The sequence below is a fragment of the Procambarus clarkii genome, chromosome 43 (assembly GCF_040958095.1).
Source record: "Procambarus clarkii isolate CNS0578487 chromosome 43, FALCON_Pclarkii_2.0, whole genome shotgun sequence".
NCBI lineage: Eukaryota > Metazoa > Arthropoda > Malacostraca > Decapoda > Cambaridae > Procambarus > Procambarus clarkii.
The window spans coordinates 38,509,401-38,531,627 of record NC_091192.1 but is presented as its reverse complement, the minus strand read 5'-3'; the positions used below and the strand labels follow the sequence as shown (position 1 = coordinate 38,531,627).

At 44.6% G+C, this 22,227-nt stretch overlaps 1 protein-coding gene across 1 annotated transcript in view; it reads left to right on the top strand.

The window, feature by feature from the left end:
* The window catches only part of LOC123755810 (uncharacterized), a 195,400-nt gene that overhangs the window by 125,110 nt on the left and 48,063 nt on the right, over window positions 1–22,227 (top strand). The window contains exon 2 of the mRNA XM_069300307.1: window positions 6,532–6,593. Coding sequence (XP_069156408.1) covers window positions 6,534–6,593 — 60 coding nt within the window. The 5' untranslated portion in view covers window positions 6,532–6,533. The remainder of the gene's footprint in view (window positions 1–6,531; window positions 6,594–22,227) is intronic.

Here is a 22,227-nt window from a genome sequence, read left to right as displayed (position 1 = left end):
TGGTGTGGTTATGGTGTGGTGGTGTGGTTATGGTGTGGTCGTGTGGTTATGGTGTGGTTATGGTGTAGTTATGGTGTGGTTATGGTGTGGTTATGGTGTGGTTATGGTGTGGTTATGGTGTGGTGGTGTGGTTATGGTGTGGTGGTGTGGTTATGGTGTGGTGGTGTGGTTATGGTGTGGTGGTGTGGTTATGGTGTGGTTATGGTGTGGTTATGGTGTGGTGGTGTGGTTATGGTGTGGTGGTGTGGTTATGGTGTGGTGGTGTGGTTATGGTGTGGTCGTGTGGTTATGGTGTGGTGGTGTGGTTATGGTGTGGTTATGGTGTGGTGGTGTGGTTATGGTGTGTGGTGGTGTGGTTATGGTGTGGTGGTGTGGTTATGGTGTGTGGTGGTGTGGTTATGGTGTGGTTATGGTGTGGTTATGGTGTGGTGGTGTGGTTATGGTGTGGTTATGGTGTAGTGGTGTGGTTATGGTGTGGTCGTGTGGTTATGGTGTGGTGGTGTGGTTATGGTGTGGTTATGGTGTGGTCGTGTGGTTATGGTGTGTGGTGGTGTGGTCGTGTGGTTATGGTGTGGTCGTGTGGTTATGGTGTGGTGGTGTGGTTATGGTGTGTGGTGGTGTGGTTATGGTGTGGTGGTGTGGTTATGGTGTGTGGTGGTGTGGTTATGGTGTGGTGGTGTGGTTATGGTGTGGTGGTGTGGTTATGGTGTGGTTATGGTGTGGTGGTGTGGTTATGGTGTGGTCGTGTGGTTATGGTGTGGTGGTGTGGTTATGGTGTGTGGTGGTGTGGTTATGGTGTGGTGGTGTGGTTATGGTGTGTGGTGGTGTGGTTATGGTGTGGTGTTGTGGTTATGGTGTGGTGGTGTGGTTATGGTGTGGTTATGGTGTAGTGGTGTGGTTATGGTGTGGTCGTGTGGTTATGGTGTGGTCGTGTGGTTATGGTGTGGTCGTGTGGTTATGGTGTGGTGGTGTGGTTATGGTGTGTGGTGGTGTGGTTATGGTGTGGTGGTGTGGTTATGGTGTGTGGTGGTGTGGTTATGGTGTGGTGGTGTGGTTATGGTGTGGTGGTGTGGTTATGGTGTGGTTATGGTGTGGTGGTGTGGTTATGGTGTGGTCGTGTGGTTATGGTGTGGTGGTGTGGTTATGGTGTGTGGTGGTGTGGTTATGGTGTGGTGGTGTGGTTATGGTGTGTGGTGGTGTGGTTATGGTGTGGTGGTGTGGTTATGGTGTGGTGGTGTGGTTATGGTGTGGTTATGGTGTAGTGGTGTGGTTATGGTGTGGTGGTGTGGTGGTGTGGTTATGGTGTGGTTATGGTGTGGTTATGGTGTGGTCGTGTGGTTATGGTGTGGTGGTGTGGTTATGGTGTGGTGGTGTGGTTATGGTGTGGTGGTGTGGTTATGGTGTGGTTGTGTGGTTATGGTGTGGTGGTGTGGTTATGGTGTGGTTATGGTGTGGTTATGGTGTGGTGGTGTGGTTATGGTGTGGTGGTGTGGTTATGGTGTGGGTATGGTGTGGTGGTGTGGTTATGGTGTGGTGGTGTGGTTATGGTGTGGTGGTGTGGTTATGGTGTGTGGTGGTGTGGTTATGGTGTGGTGGTGTGGTTATGGTGTGTGGTGGTGTGGTTATGGTGTGGTGGTGTGGTTATGGTGTGGTGGTGTGGTTATGGTGTGGTGGTGTGGTTATGGTGTGGTGGTGTGGTTATGGTGTGGTGGTGTGGTTATGGTGTGGTGGTGTGGTTATGGTGTGGTGGTGTGGTTATGGTGTGGTGGTGGGGTTATGGTGTGGTTATGGTGTGGTTGTGTGGTTATGGTGTGGTTATGGTGTGGTGGTGTGGTTATGGTGTGGTGGTGTGGTTATGGTGTTGTTATGGTGTGGTGGTGTGGTTATGGTGTGGTCGTGTGGTTATGGTGTGGTGGTGTGGTTATGGTGTGGTGGTGTGGTTATGGTGTGGTGGTGTGGTTATGGTGTTGTTATGGTGTGGTGGTGTGGTTATGGTGTGGTTATGGTGTGGTGGTGTGGTTATGGTGTGGTGGTGTGGTTATGGTGTGGTTATGGTGTGGTGGTGTGGTTATGGTGTGGTTATGGTGTGGTGGTGTGGTTATGGTGTGGTTGTGTGGTTATGGTGTGGTGGTGTGGTTATGGTGTGGTGGTGTGGTTATGGTGTGGTCGTGTGGTTATGGTGTGGTCGTGTGGTTATGGTGTGGTGGTGTGGTTATGGTGTGGTGGTGTGGTTATGGTGTGGTGGTGTGGTTATGGTGTGGTTATGGTGTGGTGGTGTGGTTATGGTGTGGTGGTGTGGTTATAGTGTGGTGGTGTGGTCATAGTGTGGTGGTGTGGTCATACTGGGGTGGTGTGGTTATAGTGTGGTGGTGTGGTCATACTGTGGTGGTGTGGTCATACTGTGGTGGTGTGGTTATATTGTAGTGGTGTGGTTATACTGTGGTGGTGTGGTTATAGTGTGGTGGTGTGGTTATACTGTGGTGGTGTGGTTATACTGTGGTGGTGTGGTTATAGTGTGGTGGTGTGGTTATAGTGTGGTGGTGTGGTTATAGTGTGGTGGTGTGGTTATACTGTGGTGGCGTGGTTATACTGTGGTGGTGTGGTTATAGTGTGGTGGTGTGGTTATAGTGTGGTGGTGTGGTTATAGTGTGGTGGTGTGGTTATTGTGTGGTGGTGTGGTTATAGTGTGGTGGTGTGGTTATAGTGTGGTGGTGTGGTTATAGTGTGGTGGTGTGGTTATACTGTGGTGGTGTGGTTATACTGTGGTGGTGTGGTTATACTGTGGTGGTGTGGTTATAGTGTGGTGGTGTGGTTATAGTGTGGTGGTGTGGTCATACTGTGGTGGTGTGGTTATAGTGTGGTGGTGTGGTTATAGTGTGGTGGTGTGGTCATACTGTGGTGGTGTGGTTATAGTGTGGTGGGCTGGTTATAGTGTGGTGGTGTGGTTATAGTGTGGTGGTGTGGTTATAGTGTGGTGGTGTGGTTATACTGTGGTGGTGTGGTTATACTGTGGTGGTGTGGTTATAGTGTGGTGGTGTGGTTATACTGTGGTGATGTAGTTATACTGTGGTGGTGTGGTTATAGTGTGGTGGTGTGGTTATAGTGTGGTGGTGTGGTTATAGTGTGGTGGTGTGGTCATACTGTGGTGGTGTGGTTATAGTGTGGTGGTGTGGTCATAGTGTGGTGGTGTGGTCATACTGTGGTGGTGTGGTTATAGTGTGGTGGTGTGGTCATAGTGTGGTGTGTGGTTATAGTGTGGTGGGGTAGATATATGTCCTATCAGGCCAACATCAAATGGTATCTATCAGTTGTTAAGAGCTTCTATTGAATCAGTTAACATTCAAAGTGCTTCTACAATTTTATTTTCCTACCCAGTATGAACCTAATACACCACGTATGTCAGACCAGTTCTGGTATTCGCAGCGCCAGTGTGGAGGTTAATGTTGCGTCAAGCACAAGACGAGGCGGGTATAGGTTCAGATCTAAGAGATATGAGCTACGAGGAAAGACTAACCGAGTTAAGCCTCGTCACTAGAAGAACGAAGAATCTGTGGAGACATGATTACTACATACATAATTCGAAGTAAAAGGGACAGGACATCAAGGACATTTGGAATGAGTGCTTCACAAACAAGGGGAAACTAGCACCAACTATCTTCTTCAAGTGATCCACAGAGACTAATAAATAGTTTTGATAGAGTCAGAACAATGAAGAAAGATAGAACAATGAAGAAAGATAGAACAATGAACAGTGAACTAAAAAGAGAAGTGGTGGAGGCAGACTCCATATACACAGCTTCAGATGTAGACATGACAGAGCCCAACAGGCTTGGAAACCTGTATAGTAGTCGACAGAAGATTGAGAGGCAGGACAAAAGAGCTGAAGCTCAACTCTCCTGTAAGTACCATTAGGTGACTACTACTTCAAGATCCGATACAATTAAGAAACTCGCGGTTGACAGGGGGTAGGTAGCCCCTCCGTGCGGGTAAGCGCGCGGTGACACCCAAATGTGTATACTCGTTCCAGTTTTCTCACCTTAATTCTCGCGCTACGTCGCTCGTTTTGGTATCATTGTGTTCGCAATTAAATTCTCTACAGGTGTGTATAAATATAATGTCCAAAAGCCTAGCGTGACTCCCAACAGCAAAGCGTAAAGTCGGCAAAAACGCACAAAATCAGTAACATGTGCATTCTCGTTCCATTTTTTTACCTTAATTCTCGTGCTACTTCGCTCGTTTTGGTATCATTGTGTTCGCAATTAAATTCCCTACAGATGTGTATGAATAAAATGTACAAAAGGCTGGAGTGCCTCCCCGCAGAAAAGCCTAAAGTTACCCATGAACGAGCACCATTTTGTACATTGCAACCTAATGTTCAACTCGTTCAATTTGATAACATCAAATTTCGTGCTACGTCGCTCGTTTTGGTATCAAATTATTCGCAATAAAAAGGCGAGTATTTTAAAACTAGTCCCAGAATAATAGAGCAATAACTGGATTTTTAACAAATATTTTAATTCTGGACGCTCATCATCACAAATTTATTTATATCTTTCCAGTGTTCTGACATAAATATTTGTGTTACATCTTTCATTTTGGTATCAAATTGTTCGCAATAAAACGGCGCGCATTTTAAAACTAGTCCCAAGATAATAGGACAATAAATAGAATTTTAACAATTATTTTAATATTCGGACCATAGGCCTATTTATAATATTTCAAGTGTTTGGACATCAAGTTTCATGTTATATCTTTGATTTTGGTATCAAATAGTGTGCAATCTAAAGGCGCTTATTTTAAAACCACTACCAGATTGATCTGATAAAATTTAAATTTTTAAAAAATATTTTAATGAGTGACTCAGTATTGCGTCGTTGGAACACATTCAGTAGAAAAATGAGTGACGAGATAATCATTCTGTGGAACCTCAAAGTGTTAAATCAGTTGATTCGGGTTCGTTCTCGACTCACAATCGGAAATTCCGGGTTCGAATCGCGGGTGAAGGCAAGGGAACTAACTGAAGAAAGCGCTAAGCCATTCTGACTATATAGCACTTGGAAAGAGTCAGGATAAGGATTTGGGATGGGACGGGGGGGAAGGAATGGTGCCCAATCACTTGGACGGTCGGGAATTGAACGCCGACCTGCATGAAGCGAGACAGTTGCTCTACCGTCCAGCCCATCCACTTGGGCTGGACGAGACAGAAATGATTAGTCATCATTTCCTGTCACCTAATGCCCCTGTTCACCTAACAGTAAATAGGTACTCAGGAGTTAGTCATCCTGGGAAGCGTCAGCAACGCTACCTTCGGGAATGGAGCGGGAGCTTGATATAAACCTAACATGTATATATACGCTGGCTACCTGTCCCCCCGACACAACGAATTAAATTATTAAACTAGTGACGATCGAAAGGCGAGGCTAGAGAGCTGGCGCTCGACCTGTACGCACAACTACTGAACAACGGCCCGGGAAGCGCCCACTAATGAATATAAGCGATATAGACGTCGATATATGATAGAAAAGCGATATATGATAAAAGTTGCCGTCGGCCTCAACACAAAATAACAATGTATATAGTGGAAAAAAAATCCAGAAAATATTCGCGAATAATAAAATTGGCCCAAAAGTTGGATTAAACAAAATACGCCAACAACGAGAGGGAATTTATTTAATAAATATATAATTGGCGATAAGAAACTGTTCAATTAGCGAGAAGAAAGCAGAAAAGGGCGCTTATCGACCTTGTCACATCTGTAGCGTCGCTGCTGAGACCTTAAATACCCGGGAATTACTTCCCAGCCGCCGCCAGTAAATGAATTCCTGGTAACATTAAATGTGTAAACATGACATTACTGGCATTCCTGCCGCTGTTCTTCACCCAGGGTGAGGTAGGTAGGGTGAGGCTGGTAGGGTGAGGGAGGCAGGTAGGGTGAGGGGTGGTAGGTCACGTCTACATCTACCCCCACACTCTCACCAAGTCTCATCCACCCAGCTAAACCTACCAGCATTTACATACAAAAACTACTTCAGAATACCCATTAATTCAGTACGAAAAATAATACTAACATAAACCCAGTTTCTAAATATAATTCCCACAATTTCAGCGAGGTAATCTCCTGCTGTTGGGCTCCGTTTCACAGATTATATTTCAGTGATTATTTTATGTCAGTTTTTTGTCTCGTGGTAATTAGCAGTATGCAAAGACCAACACTTTTACCCTTAAATGTTTCAATGTTAATTTGTGGCTCCTGGTCCCAGATGTTAACTATTATAATACAAGGCTATTTAAGCAACACTGACTTACGTGTTATGTTTGAAGATAAGGTTAAATGCTCTATTGACCCCATTTGTGTATTTTGGTAGATGGTAGATAGATAGATTTGGTAGATAGGTCCTACATAATAACTTGTACTAAGTTAATTTTGTCTAGAGATAAATTTTATGTAACCAAAATAGATGGGTCTTATAAGCTTATAGTAGACTATTGACTATATAACTATAACTGGTGTACCTCCCCCCCCCCCCCCAGGAATGGTGTTGTACACGGGCGGTCAACGAGGGAGGCCAGCTGGACAGGCGGTGGTGGCTGAGGTGAGTACATGCTGGCTACGTAATGCAGTTGTTGGTGTGGGAGGCGAGGCAGAGTGTGGGTGCCGCCGGGGCCCGTGTTCAGGGCGTCTGGCACACGGGCACTTGCTGCTCCTCTTCCTTCTCCTCCTCCTTCTCCTACTGTTGTTGTTGTTGTTGTTTCTGATACTATAAAACCAGAACAACGGCCAACCTACTCACGAGAAACTCTCCAGACACAAAGCAGAACGTTTTAAAAGAGACCAACGTCGTCTATGCCTTCAAATGCCCACTTGGGGACTGTAAGCCTCAAAGAACTCAGTATATAGGCAAGACAACAACATCTCTTTCCAGGCGTTTAACGATGCATAAGCAACAGGGCTCCATTAAGGAACATATAATCTCTTCCCACAACCAGACCATCACCAGAGAAGTCTTAACAAAAAACACGGAAATCATCGATAGATACAGCGATAGCAGGCGGCTTGACATCTGCGAGGCACTACACATCAAGAAGTCAACACCAGCAATCAACAGCCAATTAATGCACAACTATATTCTACCCACTTCAAGACTCCGCACCAATATAGAAGCATCATGAAATATGGGCCAATAGGCCCTTTGCAGTTACTTCCATTCTTCCCTTTCATCTATACCTATTGAACCGTGTTCTGTCTTATGTTGAAAGTTTTGTTCACCTCATCCAAAACTGTTGTAACATATCACCTCACCCAAATGCAGGTATATAAGAGAAAAGCTGTTTAAATATTAGCATAGTAAAACTGTTTAGTGTTTGCAGGTTATAGGTGTGTGTGTGTAAACTAAAGTCTTTGAAAATGTAATAAGTTATTACGAAACGCGTTCAAATGTCGCGTCAGACTAGAAATTAAAATGAATTTTGGAGAATTGATTTTTCAATTACCATCAACACTAAAAAGAAACATAAGAAATATTGAGAAAATTCGTGTTAGAATTATTAATCTTAATTTTTCGGTCACATTTAACAACATATGTTTACAAGAAAGACTGCTACCAAAATATACCAATATATATATATATATATATATATATATATATATATATATATATATATATATATATATATATATATATATATATGTCGTACCTAGTAGCCAGAACTCACTTCTCTGCCTACTATTCAAGGCCCGATTTGCCTAATAAGCCAAGTTTTCCTGAATTAATATATTTACTATAATTTTTTTCTTATGAAATGATAAAGCAATCCTTTTCTCTATGTATGAGGTCAATTTTTTTTTATTGGAGTTAAAATTAACGTAGATATATGACCGAACCTAACCAACCCTACCTAACCTAACCTAACCTATATTTATAGGTAAGGTTAGGTTAGGTAGCCAAAAAAAGCTAGGTTAGGTTAGGTTAGGTAGGTTAGGTAGACGAAAAAACATTAATTCATGAAAACTTGGCTTATTAGGCAAATCGGGCCTTGAATAGTAGGCTGAGAAGTGCGTTCTGGCTATTAGGTACGACATATATATATATATATATATATATATATATATATATATATATATATATATATATATATATATATATATATATATATATATATATATATTAGTATATTTTGGTAGCAGTCTTTCCTGTAGACATATATTATTAAATATGACCGAAAAAGTAAGATTAATAATTCTTACGCGAATTTTCTCAATCTTTCGTACATTTCTTTTCACTGTTGGAGGTAATTCAAAAATCAATTCTCCAAAATTCATTTTTATTTCTAGTCTGACGCGACACGAGCGCGTTTCGTAAAACTTATTACATTTTCAAAGACTTTAGTTTACAAATACACAACTGAATAGAACTTACACATCTCCGATTTTGTTTATATCTACATTTGAGTGAGGTGGATGGGGTGAGGTGGCATTAATAGGGTATTAATTTCATCAACACAAGACAGAACAAGAGGTGGCATTAATAGGGTATTAATTTCATTAACACAAGACAGAACACGAAACAATGGGTATTGAAATGGAAGTGATTGTAGAAAGCCTATTGGTCCATATTTCTTGATGCTTCTATATTGGAGCGGAGTTTTGAGGTGGGTAGAATATAGTTGTGCAATAATTGGCTGTTGATTGCTGGTGTTGACTTCTTGATGTGTAGTGCCTCGCAAACGTCAAGCCGCCTGCTATCGCTGTATCTATCGATGATTTCTGTGTTGTTTACTAGGATTTCTCTGGCGATGGTTTGGTTGTGGGAAGAGATTATATGTTCCTTAATGGAGCCCTGTTGTTTATGCATCGTTAAACGCCTAGAAAGAGATGTTGTTGTCTTGCCTATATACTGGGTTTTTTGGAGCTTACAGTCCCCAAGTGGGCATTTGAAGGCATAGACGACGTTGGTCTCTTTTAAAGCGTTCTGCTTTGTGTCCGGAGAGTTTCTCATGAGTAGGCTGGCCGTTTTTCTGGTTTTATAGTAAATCGTCAGTTGTATCCTCTGATTTTTATCTGTAGGGATAACGTTTCTATTAACAATATCTTTCAGGACCCTTTCCTCCGTTTTATGAGCTGTGGAAAAGAAGTTCCTGTAAAATAGTCTAATAGGGGGTATAGGTGTTGTGTTAGTTGTCTCTTCAGAGGTTGCATGGCGTTTCACTTTCCTTCTTATGATGTCTTCGACGAAACCATTGGAGAAGCCGTTGTTGACTAGGACCTGCCTTACCCTACAGAGTTCTTCGTCGACTTGCTTCCATTCTGAGCTGTGGCTGAGAGCACGGTCGACATATGCGTTAACAACACTCCTCTTGTACCTGTCCGGGCAGTCGCTGTTGGCATTTAGGCACATTCCTATGTTCGTTTCCTTAGTGTAGACTGCAGTGTGGAAACCTCCGCTCTTTTCCATGACTGTTACATCTAGAAAGGGCAGCTTCCCATCCTTTTCCATCTCGTAAGTGAAACGCAGCACGGAACTCTGCTCAAATGCCTCCTTCAGCTCCTGCAGATGTCTGACATCAGGTACCTGTGTAAAAATGTCGTCAACATACCTGCAGTATATGGCCGGTTTCAAGTTCATGTCGACTAAGACTTTTTGCTCGATGGTACCCATGTAGAAGTTTGCAAACAGGACACCTAGGGGAGAACCCATGGCGACCCCATCTACTTGCTTATACATGTGCCCATCCGGGCTCAAGAAGGGTGCCTCTTTAGTACAAGCTTGGAGTAGTTTCCTTATAATACTTTCTGGCATGTCAAGAGGAGTACAGGCTGGATCACGATACACTCTGTCGGCTATCATTCCGATTGTCTCGTCCACAGGTACGTTGGTAAACAGCGATCCAGCCTGTACTCCTCTTGACATACCCGAAAATATTCTAAGGAAACTACTCCAAGCTTGTACTAAAGAGGCACCCTTCTTGAGCCCGGATGGGTACATGTATAAGCAAGTAGATGGGGTCGCCATGGGTTCTCCCCTAGGTGTCCTGTTTGCGAACTTCAACTTTGACGTTGTCTCTAACAAAGAACGTGTTAATACAATGATATTCTATAATTAAATATAGTGAAATAATGCAAAAGAAAAATTGGGGAATTTGTTTGAATTCTTATGAATAATGTAGACCATTAGCAAGAGAACTCAAGAGTTATGATAACACACTCTGTTATCGTAGTGGTGATTGCCACAATATATCTGGGAGAGGAGGGATCGACGCCCCCCGCGACTCTTAATTAAGAAAGATATTATGTTTGATCTCTTGTCATTCGTGGCCGTCAGTCTTCATTATGGAGGTATGTGGCAACTCCTTAGGATTACGAGTACGAGCGCTGTTCACTCAGCCGTCAGGCCCCATGCGAACATGTGTGTGTTCGTGTGCGCGTGTTCGTGTGTACTTACCTAGTTGTATTTACCTAGTGCTTGCGGGGTTTGAGCTCTGGCTCTTTGGTCCCGCCTCTCAACTGTCAATCAACAGGTGTACAGGTTCCTGAGCCTATTGGGCTCTATCATATCTACACTTGAAACTGTGTATGGAGTCAGCCTCCACCACATCGCTTCCTAATGCATTCCATTTGTCTACTACTCTGACACTGAAAAAAATCTTTCTAATGTCTCTGTGGCTCATTTGGGCACTCAGTTTCCACCTGCGTCCCCTAGTGCGTGTGCCCCTTGTGTTAAATAGTCAGTCTTTATCTACCCTATCAATTCCTCTGAGAATCTTGTATGTGGTGATCATGTCCCCTCTAACTCTTCTGTCTCTCAGTGACGTGAGGTTTAATTCCCGTAGTCTCTCCTCGTAGCTCATACCTCTCAGCTCGGGTACTAGTCTGGTGGCAAACCTTTGAACCTTTTCCAGTTTAGTTTTATGCTTGACTAGATATGGACTCCATGCTGGAGCCGTATACTCCAGGATTTGTCTGACATATGTGGTATACAAAGTTCTGAAAGATTCCTTACACAAGTTTCTAAAGGCCGTTCTTATGTTAGCCAACCTGGCATATGCCGCTGATATTATCCTCTTGATACGGGCTGCAGGGGACAGGTCTGGCGTGATATCTACCCCCAAGTCTTTCACTCTGACTCTTGAAGTATTTCATCTCTCAAATGATACCTTGTATCTGGCCTCCAGCTCCCAACCCCTATCTTTAATACATTACATTTGCTTGGGTTAAACTCTAACAACCATTTGTTGGACTAGTCCATCAGTTTGTCCAGGTCTTCTTGAAGCCTCAAGCTGTCCTCCTCTGTCTTAATCCTTCTCATAATTTTGGCGTCGTCAGCAAACATTGAGAGGAATGAGTCTATACTCTCTGGGAGATTGTTACGGACCCGAGTCCAGCGTCGGAGCACGGAGCGGTGACGACAACGCCATCTGTGAGTCCGCTCCCGAAACCCACTCCAAATGGACGACGCCATCTAGTGGTGACAGGATAGCCCAGCAATAAGTGTTGGATTCCTGTCCTAGTCAGCTCATGACGTAGCCGCTGCTGACCACTGGTGAGGTGGTGCTTAGACAGTGAACGCCATCTATGGAGTGAAGAGGTGGACGTTTCTGTCTAAGCTTGTGAGTGAAGCGTCCCTGTATTAATGACGTGTCTGATTGCAAAGTCGACCTGGGCCTGCTGTGTTGGACGATGGATCAGTCTACCCAAGGCAGCCAAGGTCTCTTCATGAGTGTGCTTTGAAGAAGCTGTGAGCCACCCCCGGACGAACTGTGTTGAGAGTGTAATAGCCTGCCTGAGGCGTGACAGTGTCGGGAATCGCCTTATCCGGGGCTGGCTGGTGGAAGAGACTAGCCACTGTGGTACTTAATGAGGAGAGTGATCAGCGACACGAGGCTCCTGCCTAGGGCTCGCAACCCTAGTATCGGTCGTGGAGTGGCCTTCACAGCGGAGCTGATCGGTACCTGCCAGCTACAGGCTGGATTGTGGTTGAAGGCCTCCACGACGAAGCACCCAGTGGGACTGTGATTTGGCTGGCCTGTGGCCAGGGTAGATTCGTCATAGTCATAGTGGATTCATCGTGGGCCACGGAAGAAGGAACCAGGGCTACCCAGAGTGAGCATCGTTGAGCATCCAGTGTCTTCGGAGGAAGACGCAACTGTACATAAGTGTAGTAATAATCCCCGCGTGTGACTGTTATTTATTTATATATGGTGGTGGTAAATATATCAGAAAAACTGGAACATTTGTATCCCTCCCCCTTTAATTTAACTTGCGTTACGGAACACACCCCTTGAAAGCCTCTACTAACTTGGGGCCGGATTCCCAAACTCTACTACCATCAGAGAAGAACCTGGTTGCGTCCTAGTAGGGCCGTAACAGAGATCATTTACGTATATCAGAAACAGGATAGGTCCAAGTACAGAGCCATGTATGTGGGACTCCACTGATAACTTCACGCCAATCTGAGGTCTCACCCCTCACTGTAACTCTCTGCTTTCTATTGCTTAGGTACTCCCTTATCCACTGGAGCGCCCTACCAGTTACTCCTTCCTGTTTCTCCAGCTTATGCATCATGCAGCCTTTTATGGGGTACTGTGTCAAAGGCATTCCGACAATCCAAAAAAATGCACTCCACCCATCCTTCTCTTTTTTGCTTAATCTTTGTCACCTGGTCGTAGAATTTTATTAACCCTGTAAGGCAAGATTTACCCTCCCTGAACCCATGTTGTCGATTTGTCAAGAAGTCCCTTATCTCCAGATGTGCTACCAGTTTTTTTCTCACGATCTTCTCCATCACTTTGCATGGTATACAAGTCAAGGACACTGGCCTGTAGTTCAGTGCCTCTTGTCTGTCACCCTTTTTGTATATTGGGACCACATTCGCCGTCTTCCATATTTCTGGTGGGTCTCCCGTCTCCAGTGACATACTATACACTATGGAGAGTGGCAAGCAAAGTGCCTCTGCACACTCTTTCAATACCCATGGCGAGATCCCGTCTGGACCAACAGCCTTTCTCACATCCAGATCCAGCAGGTGTCTCTTGACCTCATCTCTCGTAATTTCGAACCCTTCCAAGGCCGCCTGGTTTACTGCCCCCTCTCCTAGCGCAGTGACCTCTCCTTGTTCTATTGTGAAGACCTCCTTGGTCTTCACAATAGAAGACACACGAGTGTCCGTGTGTGTGTGTGTGTGTGTGTGTGTGTATTCACCTAGTTGTATTCATCTAGTTGTGCTTGCGGGGGTTGAGCTCTGCTCTTTCGGCCCGCCTCTTAACTGTTAATCAACTGTTTCTACTACTACTATTTTTTTCCACACCACCCACACACACACACACCCAGGGAGCAGCCCGTGACAGCTGACTAACTCCCGGGTACCTATTTACTGCTAGGTAACAGGGGCATAGGGTGAAAAAAAGCTCTGCCAATCGTTTCTCTCCAGCGCCCAGGATCAAACCCGGGACCACAGGATCATGTGTCCAGTGTGCTCTCCGCTCGGCCACCGGCTCCGAGGTATGTGTGTGTGTGTGTACTCACCTAGTTGTACTCACCTAGTTGTGCTTGCGGGGGTCGAGCTCTGGCTCTTTGGTCCCGCCTCTCAACCGTCAATTAACAGGTGTACAGGTTCCTGAGCCTATTGGGCTCTATCATATTTACACTTGAAACTGTGTATGGAGTCAGCCTCCACCACATCACTTCCTAATGCATTCCATTTGTCAACCACTCTGACACTAAAAAAATTCTTTCTAATATCTCTGTGGCTCATTTGGGCACTCAGTTTCCACCTGTGTCCCCTTGTGCGTGTGCCCCTTGTGTTAAATAGCCTGTCTTTATCAACCCTGTCGATTCCCTTGAGAATCTTGAATGTGGTGATCATGTCCCCCCTAACTCTTCTGTCTTCCAACGAAGTGAGGTTTAATTCCCGTAGTCTCTCCTCGTAGCTCATACCTCTGTGTGTACTCACCTAATTGTGCTTAGGTGAGTACACACAGAGGTATACCTGTGTGTGTGTGTGTGTGTGTGTGTGTGTGTGTGTGTGTGTGTGTGTGTGTGTGTGTGTGTGTGTGTGTGTGTGTGTGTGTGTGTGTATTTTTAAGGCATCCTTTATGAAAAATTTGCCAGGCCAAATTGGTTCGGCCATCACTTATTTTGCCCATCATCCATCACCAGGGGAAGCTATATATATATATATGTTGAACCAGGGGCCCAAAACCTGCTCAAAACATTTTGGGCAAGTTTTTTGAAAGCCGTATATATACAAATTTGTCAAGAATTTGTTCTGTTATGGACGAGATATTTTGTCGTGTTTTTATTTCTTTTTAATAAAAAAAATCCTTTACGTCGAGTATATAGGTTTAGGTTCAATGGATTTTTAATATTCCGTTTTCTTTGTAATAGAATTTGGTGCCGATTTTTTTTGTAAGGAATTTTTGCTTTAGATTTATTTAATTTATTGGTTTACGCTGTGTGGGTTATAATGGCGCGCGCGCGCGCACACACACACACGCACACACACACACACACACACACACACACACACACACACACACACACACACGCACACACACACACACACACACACACACACACACACACACACACACACACACGCACACACACACACACACACACACACACACACACACACACACACACACACACACACACACCTTCCCCCATCTCCCTCTTCCCCTCTTCTACCCCAAAACCCCCACCTACCCCCGATTCCCCCCTAAGTAATATACCCTCTCTTCCACTCCCAGCACCCATGCTCCATTCTCATCTCAGCTCTCCGCCCTCAGTATCCCTCTTCCCCCCAACCTCTCAACCTCTATCTGACTCTCAGTCCCACTCTATTTCTCAACCCCCCTATGCTATTCAGACCCCTAACTTTCAGACCCATTATGCCCTTCCTACCCCCCTAGATGCCCAGACCCCATTCGCCTACCAGGCACTCCCAGGCACCCCCCTAGCACCCCCCCACTCACCCCCACAGCCCCCACTTGCCCCCAGACACCCCCCAGTTCCCCCCAGACCCCTGGTGAAAGGGGGAACTCTGACACCCGAGTTTCCAAGAAGAGTCTCAAGGTTTGGTACACCAATGCTGATGGGGTAGCCAATAAAGCAGAAGAGATAAAAGAAAGAGTTAGTGAGGCAGACCCAGACATAGTGGCAATAGTGGAAACTAAAATAAATGGCATGATCTCGGATGCAATCTTTCCAGAGGGGTACCAGGTGATAAGAAAAGAAAGGACACAGAGACAGGGAGGAGGAGTGGCACTACTAATAAAGCGGAAATGGAAGTTTGATGAGCTGGAAAATCCGGGTACCAATGAAAGCACAAGCTTCATACATGGAACTCTGACAGTGGATGGGAAGAAGATTGTAATCTTGATACTCTACAATCCCCCACCAAACAGTAGAAGGCCCAGGCAGGAGTACGAGGACAGCAACAAGACATGTATGGATGAACTGCAGAGGGCAGCAACTTTAGCGCATAGAATGAGAGCGAAGCTGCTGGTCATGGGGGACCTAAATCACGGAGAGATAGATTGGGAAACGAGGAATCCCCATGGCGGGGAGGAGACCTGGGGAGCGAAGCTGGTAGACGTTATTGACAGGAATTTCCTAACACAGCATGTGAAAGAAGATACTAGGGAAAGAGGAGGGGATACGCCCAGCCTATTAGATCTCATTATCACTCAGAATGTAGAAGACATCGAGCAGTTGGAACATGAAATACCACTAGGAGCTAGTGACCATTGTGTCCTAGCCTTTGACTACATGATGGAGCTTAAAATTGTGACGAAAGGACAAGAGGTCCGGGAAAGGAGACTTGATTACAGAAAAGGGGACTACAGAAGGATAAGGGACTACCTGGGAGAAGTGCAGTGGGAGGAAGAACTTAGAGGAAAAACAGTGCAAGGTATGATGAACCAAGTCATATTGAAATGCAAGGAGGCTGAAGATAGATTTATTCCAACAATAAAGGAAAAAAGCAGGAGGGAATATAATAACCCATGGTTTAATAGACAGTGTCAGGAAGCAAAGGTGAGAAGCAGGAGGGAGTGGAGGAAGTACAGAAGACAAAGGACAGAGGACAACAGGATTAGATGTAACAGAGCTAGGAATGATTACATTAACATAAGACGAGTGTCGGAAAGAAATTATGAGAACGATATTGCAGTCAAAGCGAAAAAGCAACCAAAATTACTACATAGCCATATAAGAAGGAAGATGTCGGTAAATGACCAAGTGACAAGACTGAGGAAAACAGAAGGGGCATATACAGAAAGCGACAAGGAAATCTGCGAGGTACTGAATGCAAAATTCCATGGAGTGTTCACTACCGAGCCTGAGCAGCTCCCATTGTTAGAAGAGATTACCCAAGATGAAAGACTATCAGATATAGAGGTGACAGCAGAGGATGTAATGAAACAGTTGACAACACTGGATGCAAATAAAGCTGTTGGACCAGACAAAGTATCACCGTGGATACTTAAAGAGGCAGCGCAGGCTCTCAGCGTGCCTCTGGCAATGATCTTCAATGAGTCACTTATGTCGGGAGAATTGTCCAGTTGCTGGAAGGAGGCAAATGTCGTACCGATTTTCAAAAAGGGGGATAGGGAGGAGGCACTTAACTACAGACCCGTATCACTGACAAGCATCCCCTGCAAAATACTTGAAAGAATAATTAGGCTAAGACTTGTTGAGCACCTGGAGAGCATTGGGTTTGTAAACAAGCACCAACATGGGTTCTGGACAGGGAAATCATGCCTAACAAACCTTTTAGAATTCTATGATAAAGTAACAAGGATAAGGCAGGACAGAGAAGGCTGGGCAGACTGCATATTTCTTGACTGCCAAAAGGCCTTTGATACGGTACCGCACATGAGACTGCTATACAAACTTGAGAGGCAGGCAGGAGTAAGCGGAAAGGCCCTAGTATGGGTGAAGAACTACCTAACAGGAAGGAGCCAGAGGGTAATGGTAAGGGGCGAAAAGTCGGACTGGCGAACAGTAACAAGTGGAGTACCTCAAGGATCGGTGCTGGGACCAATCCTCTTTCTAATTTACGTAAATGACATGTTTACAGGAGTGGAGTCATACATGTCAATGTTTGCAGATGACGCAAAATTAATGAGAAGAGTTGTGACAGACGAGGATTGTAGGATCCTCCAAGAGGACTTAAACAGGCTGCAGAGATGGTCAGAGAAATGGCTACTGGAGTTTAACACCAGTAAATGTAAAGTTATGGAAATGGGATCAGGTGACAGGAGACCAAAGGGACAGTACACAATGAAGGGGAACAGCCTACCTGTAACGATTCGAGAAAGAGACCTGGGAGTGGATGTGACACCTAATCTAACTCCTGAGGCACATATAAATAGGATAACGACAGCAGCGTACTCTACACTGGCGAAAATTAGAACTTCATTCAGAAACGTAAATGAGGAAGCTTTTAGGGCGCTTTACACTGCCTACGTGAGACCCGTCTTAGAGTATGCCGCGCCATCATGGAGCCCCCACCTGAAGAAACACATAAAGAAACTGGAGAAGGTTCAGAGGTTTGCGACGAGGCTTGTCCCAGAGCTACGAGGGATGGGATATGAAGAGCGGCTGAAGGAACTGAATCTTACGACACTAGAGAAAAGAAGGGAGAGAGGAGATATGATAGGGACATATAAAATACTCAGGGGAATTGACAAAGTGGAAATAGATCAAATGTTCACACGTAATAATAACAGAACGAGGGGACATGGGTGGAAACTGGAAACTCAGATGAGTCACAGAGATGTTAGGAAGTTTTCTTTTAGCGTGAGAGTAGTAGAAAAATGGAATGCACTTGGGGAACAGGTTGTGGAAGCAAATACTATTCATACTTTTAAAACTAGGTATGATAGGGAAATGGGACAGGAGTCATTGCTGTAAACAACCAATAGCTAGAAAGGCGGGATCCAAGAGTCAATGCTCGATCCTGCAAGCACAAATAGGTGAGTACATATAGGTGAGTACACACACACACACACACACACACTACACACACACACACACACACACACACACACACACACACACACACACACACACACACACACACACACACACACACACACACACACACACACACACAACCAACATGTTCACAACCTACAAAATCCTCAGGGGAATCGACCGGGTAAACAAGGATAGACTATTCAACACGGGTGGCACACGAACAAGGGGACACAGGTGGAAACTGAGTACTCACATGAGCCACAGGGACGTTAGAAGGAACTTTTTCAGTGTCAGAGTAGTTAACGGATGGAATGCATTAGGCAGTGATGTGGTGGAGGCTGACTCCATACACAGTTTCAAGTGTAGATATGATAGAACCCAGTAGGCTCAGGAACCTGTACACCAGTTGATTGACGGTTGAGAGGCGGGACCAAAGAGCCACAGACATACACATAACTGTTTGGTTGTAATGAGTGAGTTAACTCCCAATTCTCAAATCAACATATATTAGAAATGTTGATTTTTTAATTGGTTTAATGAGGAAGAGTAGAGTAGTGACTGTGTCCAGGGGGGGGGGGAGGACGAGCTACTCTGGACAAGGGGGAAGTGTTCCTGGTGTAAGACGTACTAGAATAATAAGGATTATTATTCAGAAATCCAGGATAAGGATTTGGGATGGGACGGAGGGGGGGTGGGGGGAAGGAAAGGAATGGCGTCCAACCACTTGTGAACGGTCGGGGATTGAACGCCGACCTGCATGACGCCAGACCGTCGCTTCTACCGTCCATCCCCAAGTGGTTGGGTGACTAGAATGGGGGAGAATGAGTATACCCGGGAGTAGGGACAGGTATAATAGGGATAGATAGTATACATAGAGGGTAGGGACAGGTATAATAGTGATAGATAGTATACAAATAGGGTAGGGACAGGTATAATAGTGATAGATAGTATACATATAGGGTAGGGACAGGTATAATAGTGATAGATAGTATACATAGAGGGTAGGGACAGGTATAATAGAGATAGATAGTATACATAGAGGGTAGGGACAGGTATAATAGTGATAGATAGTATACATAGAGGGTAGGGACAGGTATAATAGTGATAGATAGTATACATATAGGGTAGGGACAGGTATAATAGGGATAGATAGTATACAAATAGGGTAGGGACAGGTATAATAGTGATAGATAGTATACATATAGGGTAGGGACAGGTATAATAGGGATAGATAGTATACATAGAGGGTAGAGACAGGTATAATAGGGATACATAGTATACATAGGGGGGGGGGGTAGGGACAGGTAGAATGGGGGGAGAGAGAGTATTCATACGGAAGGAGACAGGTGCTTATCCCGGGCACCCATTCACCCATAATATAAACTCATAATCACCCGAGATTAACCTCTCTATCATCCCCCCCCCCTCCCCCAGCCCCCCCCCCTACTAACTACCAGTCATAACAGTTTGCATACTTTAATCACCACGATTAATTAACAAGCCAGTGTGAGGCTTCACGACATCATAGGGATTGTGCTCGTTTAAGGCTTCCGCGGGGAGGGGGTATGTGTGTGTGTATATATATATATATATATATATATATATATATATATATATATATATATATATATATATATATATATATATATATATATATATTCTGCATACTTGGATCAGTGTTTTTGTGATCATTGTTGCATATATATATATATATATATATATATATATATATATATATATATATATATATATATATATATATATATATATATATATATATATATATATATATATATATATATATATATATTGGTGTATACTGGCAGCAGCCCGTCGGCTTCGGGCTGTTTTTGATAATATTGATAATAATTTGATAATAACCTGATAATATTCTACAAAACCAAGAAGACTTCCGAACTCCTTATCAAAAACAGCCCGAAGCCGACGGAGAACCCTCTACAGCAGTCAAGCGTTGTATACATGTACACTTGCCCCCACGAAGGATGTAACCTTCAATGTAAGTACATAGGTATGACGTCGACCAAGCTGACGAGGCGTTTGACATGCCATCTTCAATCTGGTGCCCCTAGGAATCACATGAGACAAGCCCATGACATTACTCTAACAAGAGAAATGTTGAACAAGAATACTTGCATAATAGACAAAACCCAAGATTCAAGAAGATTACAAATTCTTGAGGCAATTCACATAAGAATAGAGCGACCTACCATGAACACCCAAATCACGGAACTATTTACTCTACCCACCATGAGAGTAAGGACAAGACAAGAACATATCGATGCCAAAACAGAAGACAATGTCCAACATAACAGGCCAATTACACTGGATTAATCTTTGTGTTTAGATAGGAGATGCCTCGTATGGGCCAATAAGCCTTCTGCAGCCCCTATGTTTATCCCTTATGTATCCCCCCATGTTTTCACCTTCATTGTATTATCACCTGACCTAATGCGGGTATAAAATCAACTAGTATTGTAAGATCTGTTCACTTGAGAATGAACCATGGAGGTTCGAAACGTCGTGCAAATTATACAAATAAGTGTAATACACTCTATAGTAAATCACTTCTTTTCTTCACCTTAAAAGTACGAAAATGAGTTTTGGAGAACTCCTATTTCAATTAAGCCCTGATGCTAAGAAAATAGTTAGAGGGATAGAAGCCCTAATCCAGAAAATAATAAATACAGAATATGCGGTCATATTCAATGAAACATATATATATATATATATATATATATATATATATATATATATATATATATATATATATATATATATATATATATATATATATATATATGTCGTACCTAGTAGTCAGAACGCACTTCTCAGCCTATTATGCAAGGCCCGATTTGCCTAATAAGCCAAGTTTTCCTGAATTAATATATTTTCTCTAATTTTTTTCTTATGAAATGATAAAGCTACCCATTTCATTATGTATGAGGTCAATTTTTTTTATTGGAGTTAAAACTAACGTATATATATGACCGAACCTAACCAACCCTACCTAACCTAACCTAACCTAACCAACCCTACCTAACCTAACCTAATCTATCTATATAGGTTAGGTTAGGTAGCCGAAAAAGTTAGGTTAGGTTAGGTAGGTTAGGTAGTCGAAAAACAATTAATTCATATATATATATATATATATATATATATATATATATATATATATATATATATATATATATATATATATATATATATATATATCTTGCGGGAACAAGAGCCACCCCTGTGGGAACAAGAGCCACCCCCGTGGGAACAAGAGCCACCCCCGTGAGAACAAGAGCCACCCCTGTGGGAACAAGAGCCACCCCTGTGGGAACAAGAGCCACCCCTGTGGGAACAAGAGCCACCCCTGTGGGAACAAGAGCCACCCCCGTGGGAACAAGAGCCACCCCCGTGGGAACAAGAGCCACCACCGTGGGAACAAGAGTCACCCCCGTGGGAACAAGAGCCACCCCCGTGGGAACAAGAGCCACCCCCGTGGGAACAAGAGCCACCACCGTGGGAACAAGAGCCACCCCCGTGGGAACAAGAGCCACCCCCGTGGGAACAAGAGCCACCACCGTGGGAACAAGAGTCACCCCCGTGGGAACAAGAGCCACCCCCGTGGGAACAAGAGCCACCCCTGTGGGAACAAGTGCCACCCCCGTGGGAACAAGTGCCACCCCCGTGGGAACAAGAGCCACCCCTGTGGGAACAAGAGCCACCCCCGTGGGAACAAGAGCCACCCCCGTGGGAACAAGAGCCACCCCCGTGGGAACAAGAGCCACCCCCGTGGGAACAAGAGCCACCCCCGTGGGAACAAGTGCCACCCCCGTGGGAACAAGTGCCACCCCCGTGGGAACAAGAGCCACCCCTGTGGGAACAAGAGCCACCCCCGTGGGAACAAGAGCCACCCCTGTGAGAACAAGAGCCATCCCTGTGGGAACAAGAGTCACCCCCGTGGGAACAAGAGCCACCCCTGTGGGAACAAGAGCCACCCCCGTGGGAACAAGAGCCACCCCCGTGGGAACAAGAGCCACCCCCGTGGGAACAAGTGCCACCCCCGTGGGAACAAGAGCCACCCCCGTGGGAACAAGAGCCACCCCTGTGGGAACAAGAGTCACCCCCGTGGGAACAAGTGCCACCCCTGTGGGAACAAGAGCCACCCCCGTGGGAACAAGAGCCACCCCCGTGGGAACAAGAGCCACCCCCGTGTGAACAAGTGCCACCCCCGT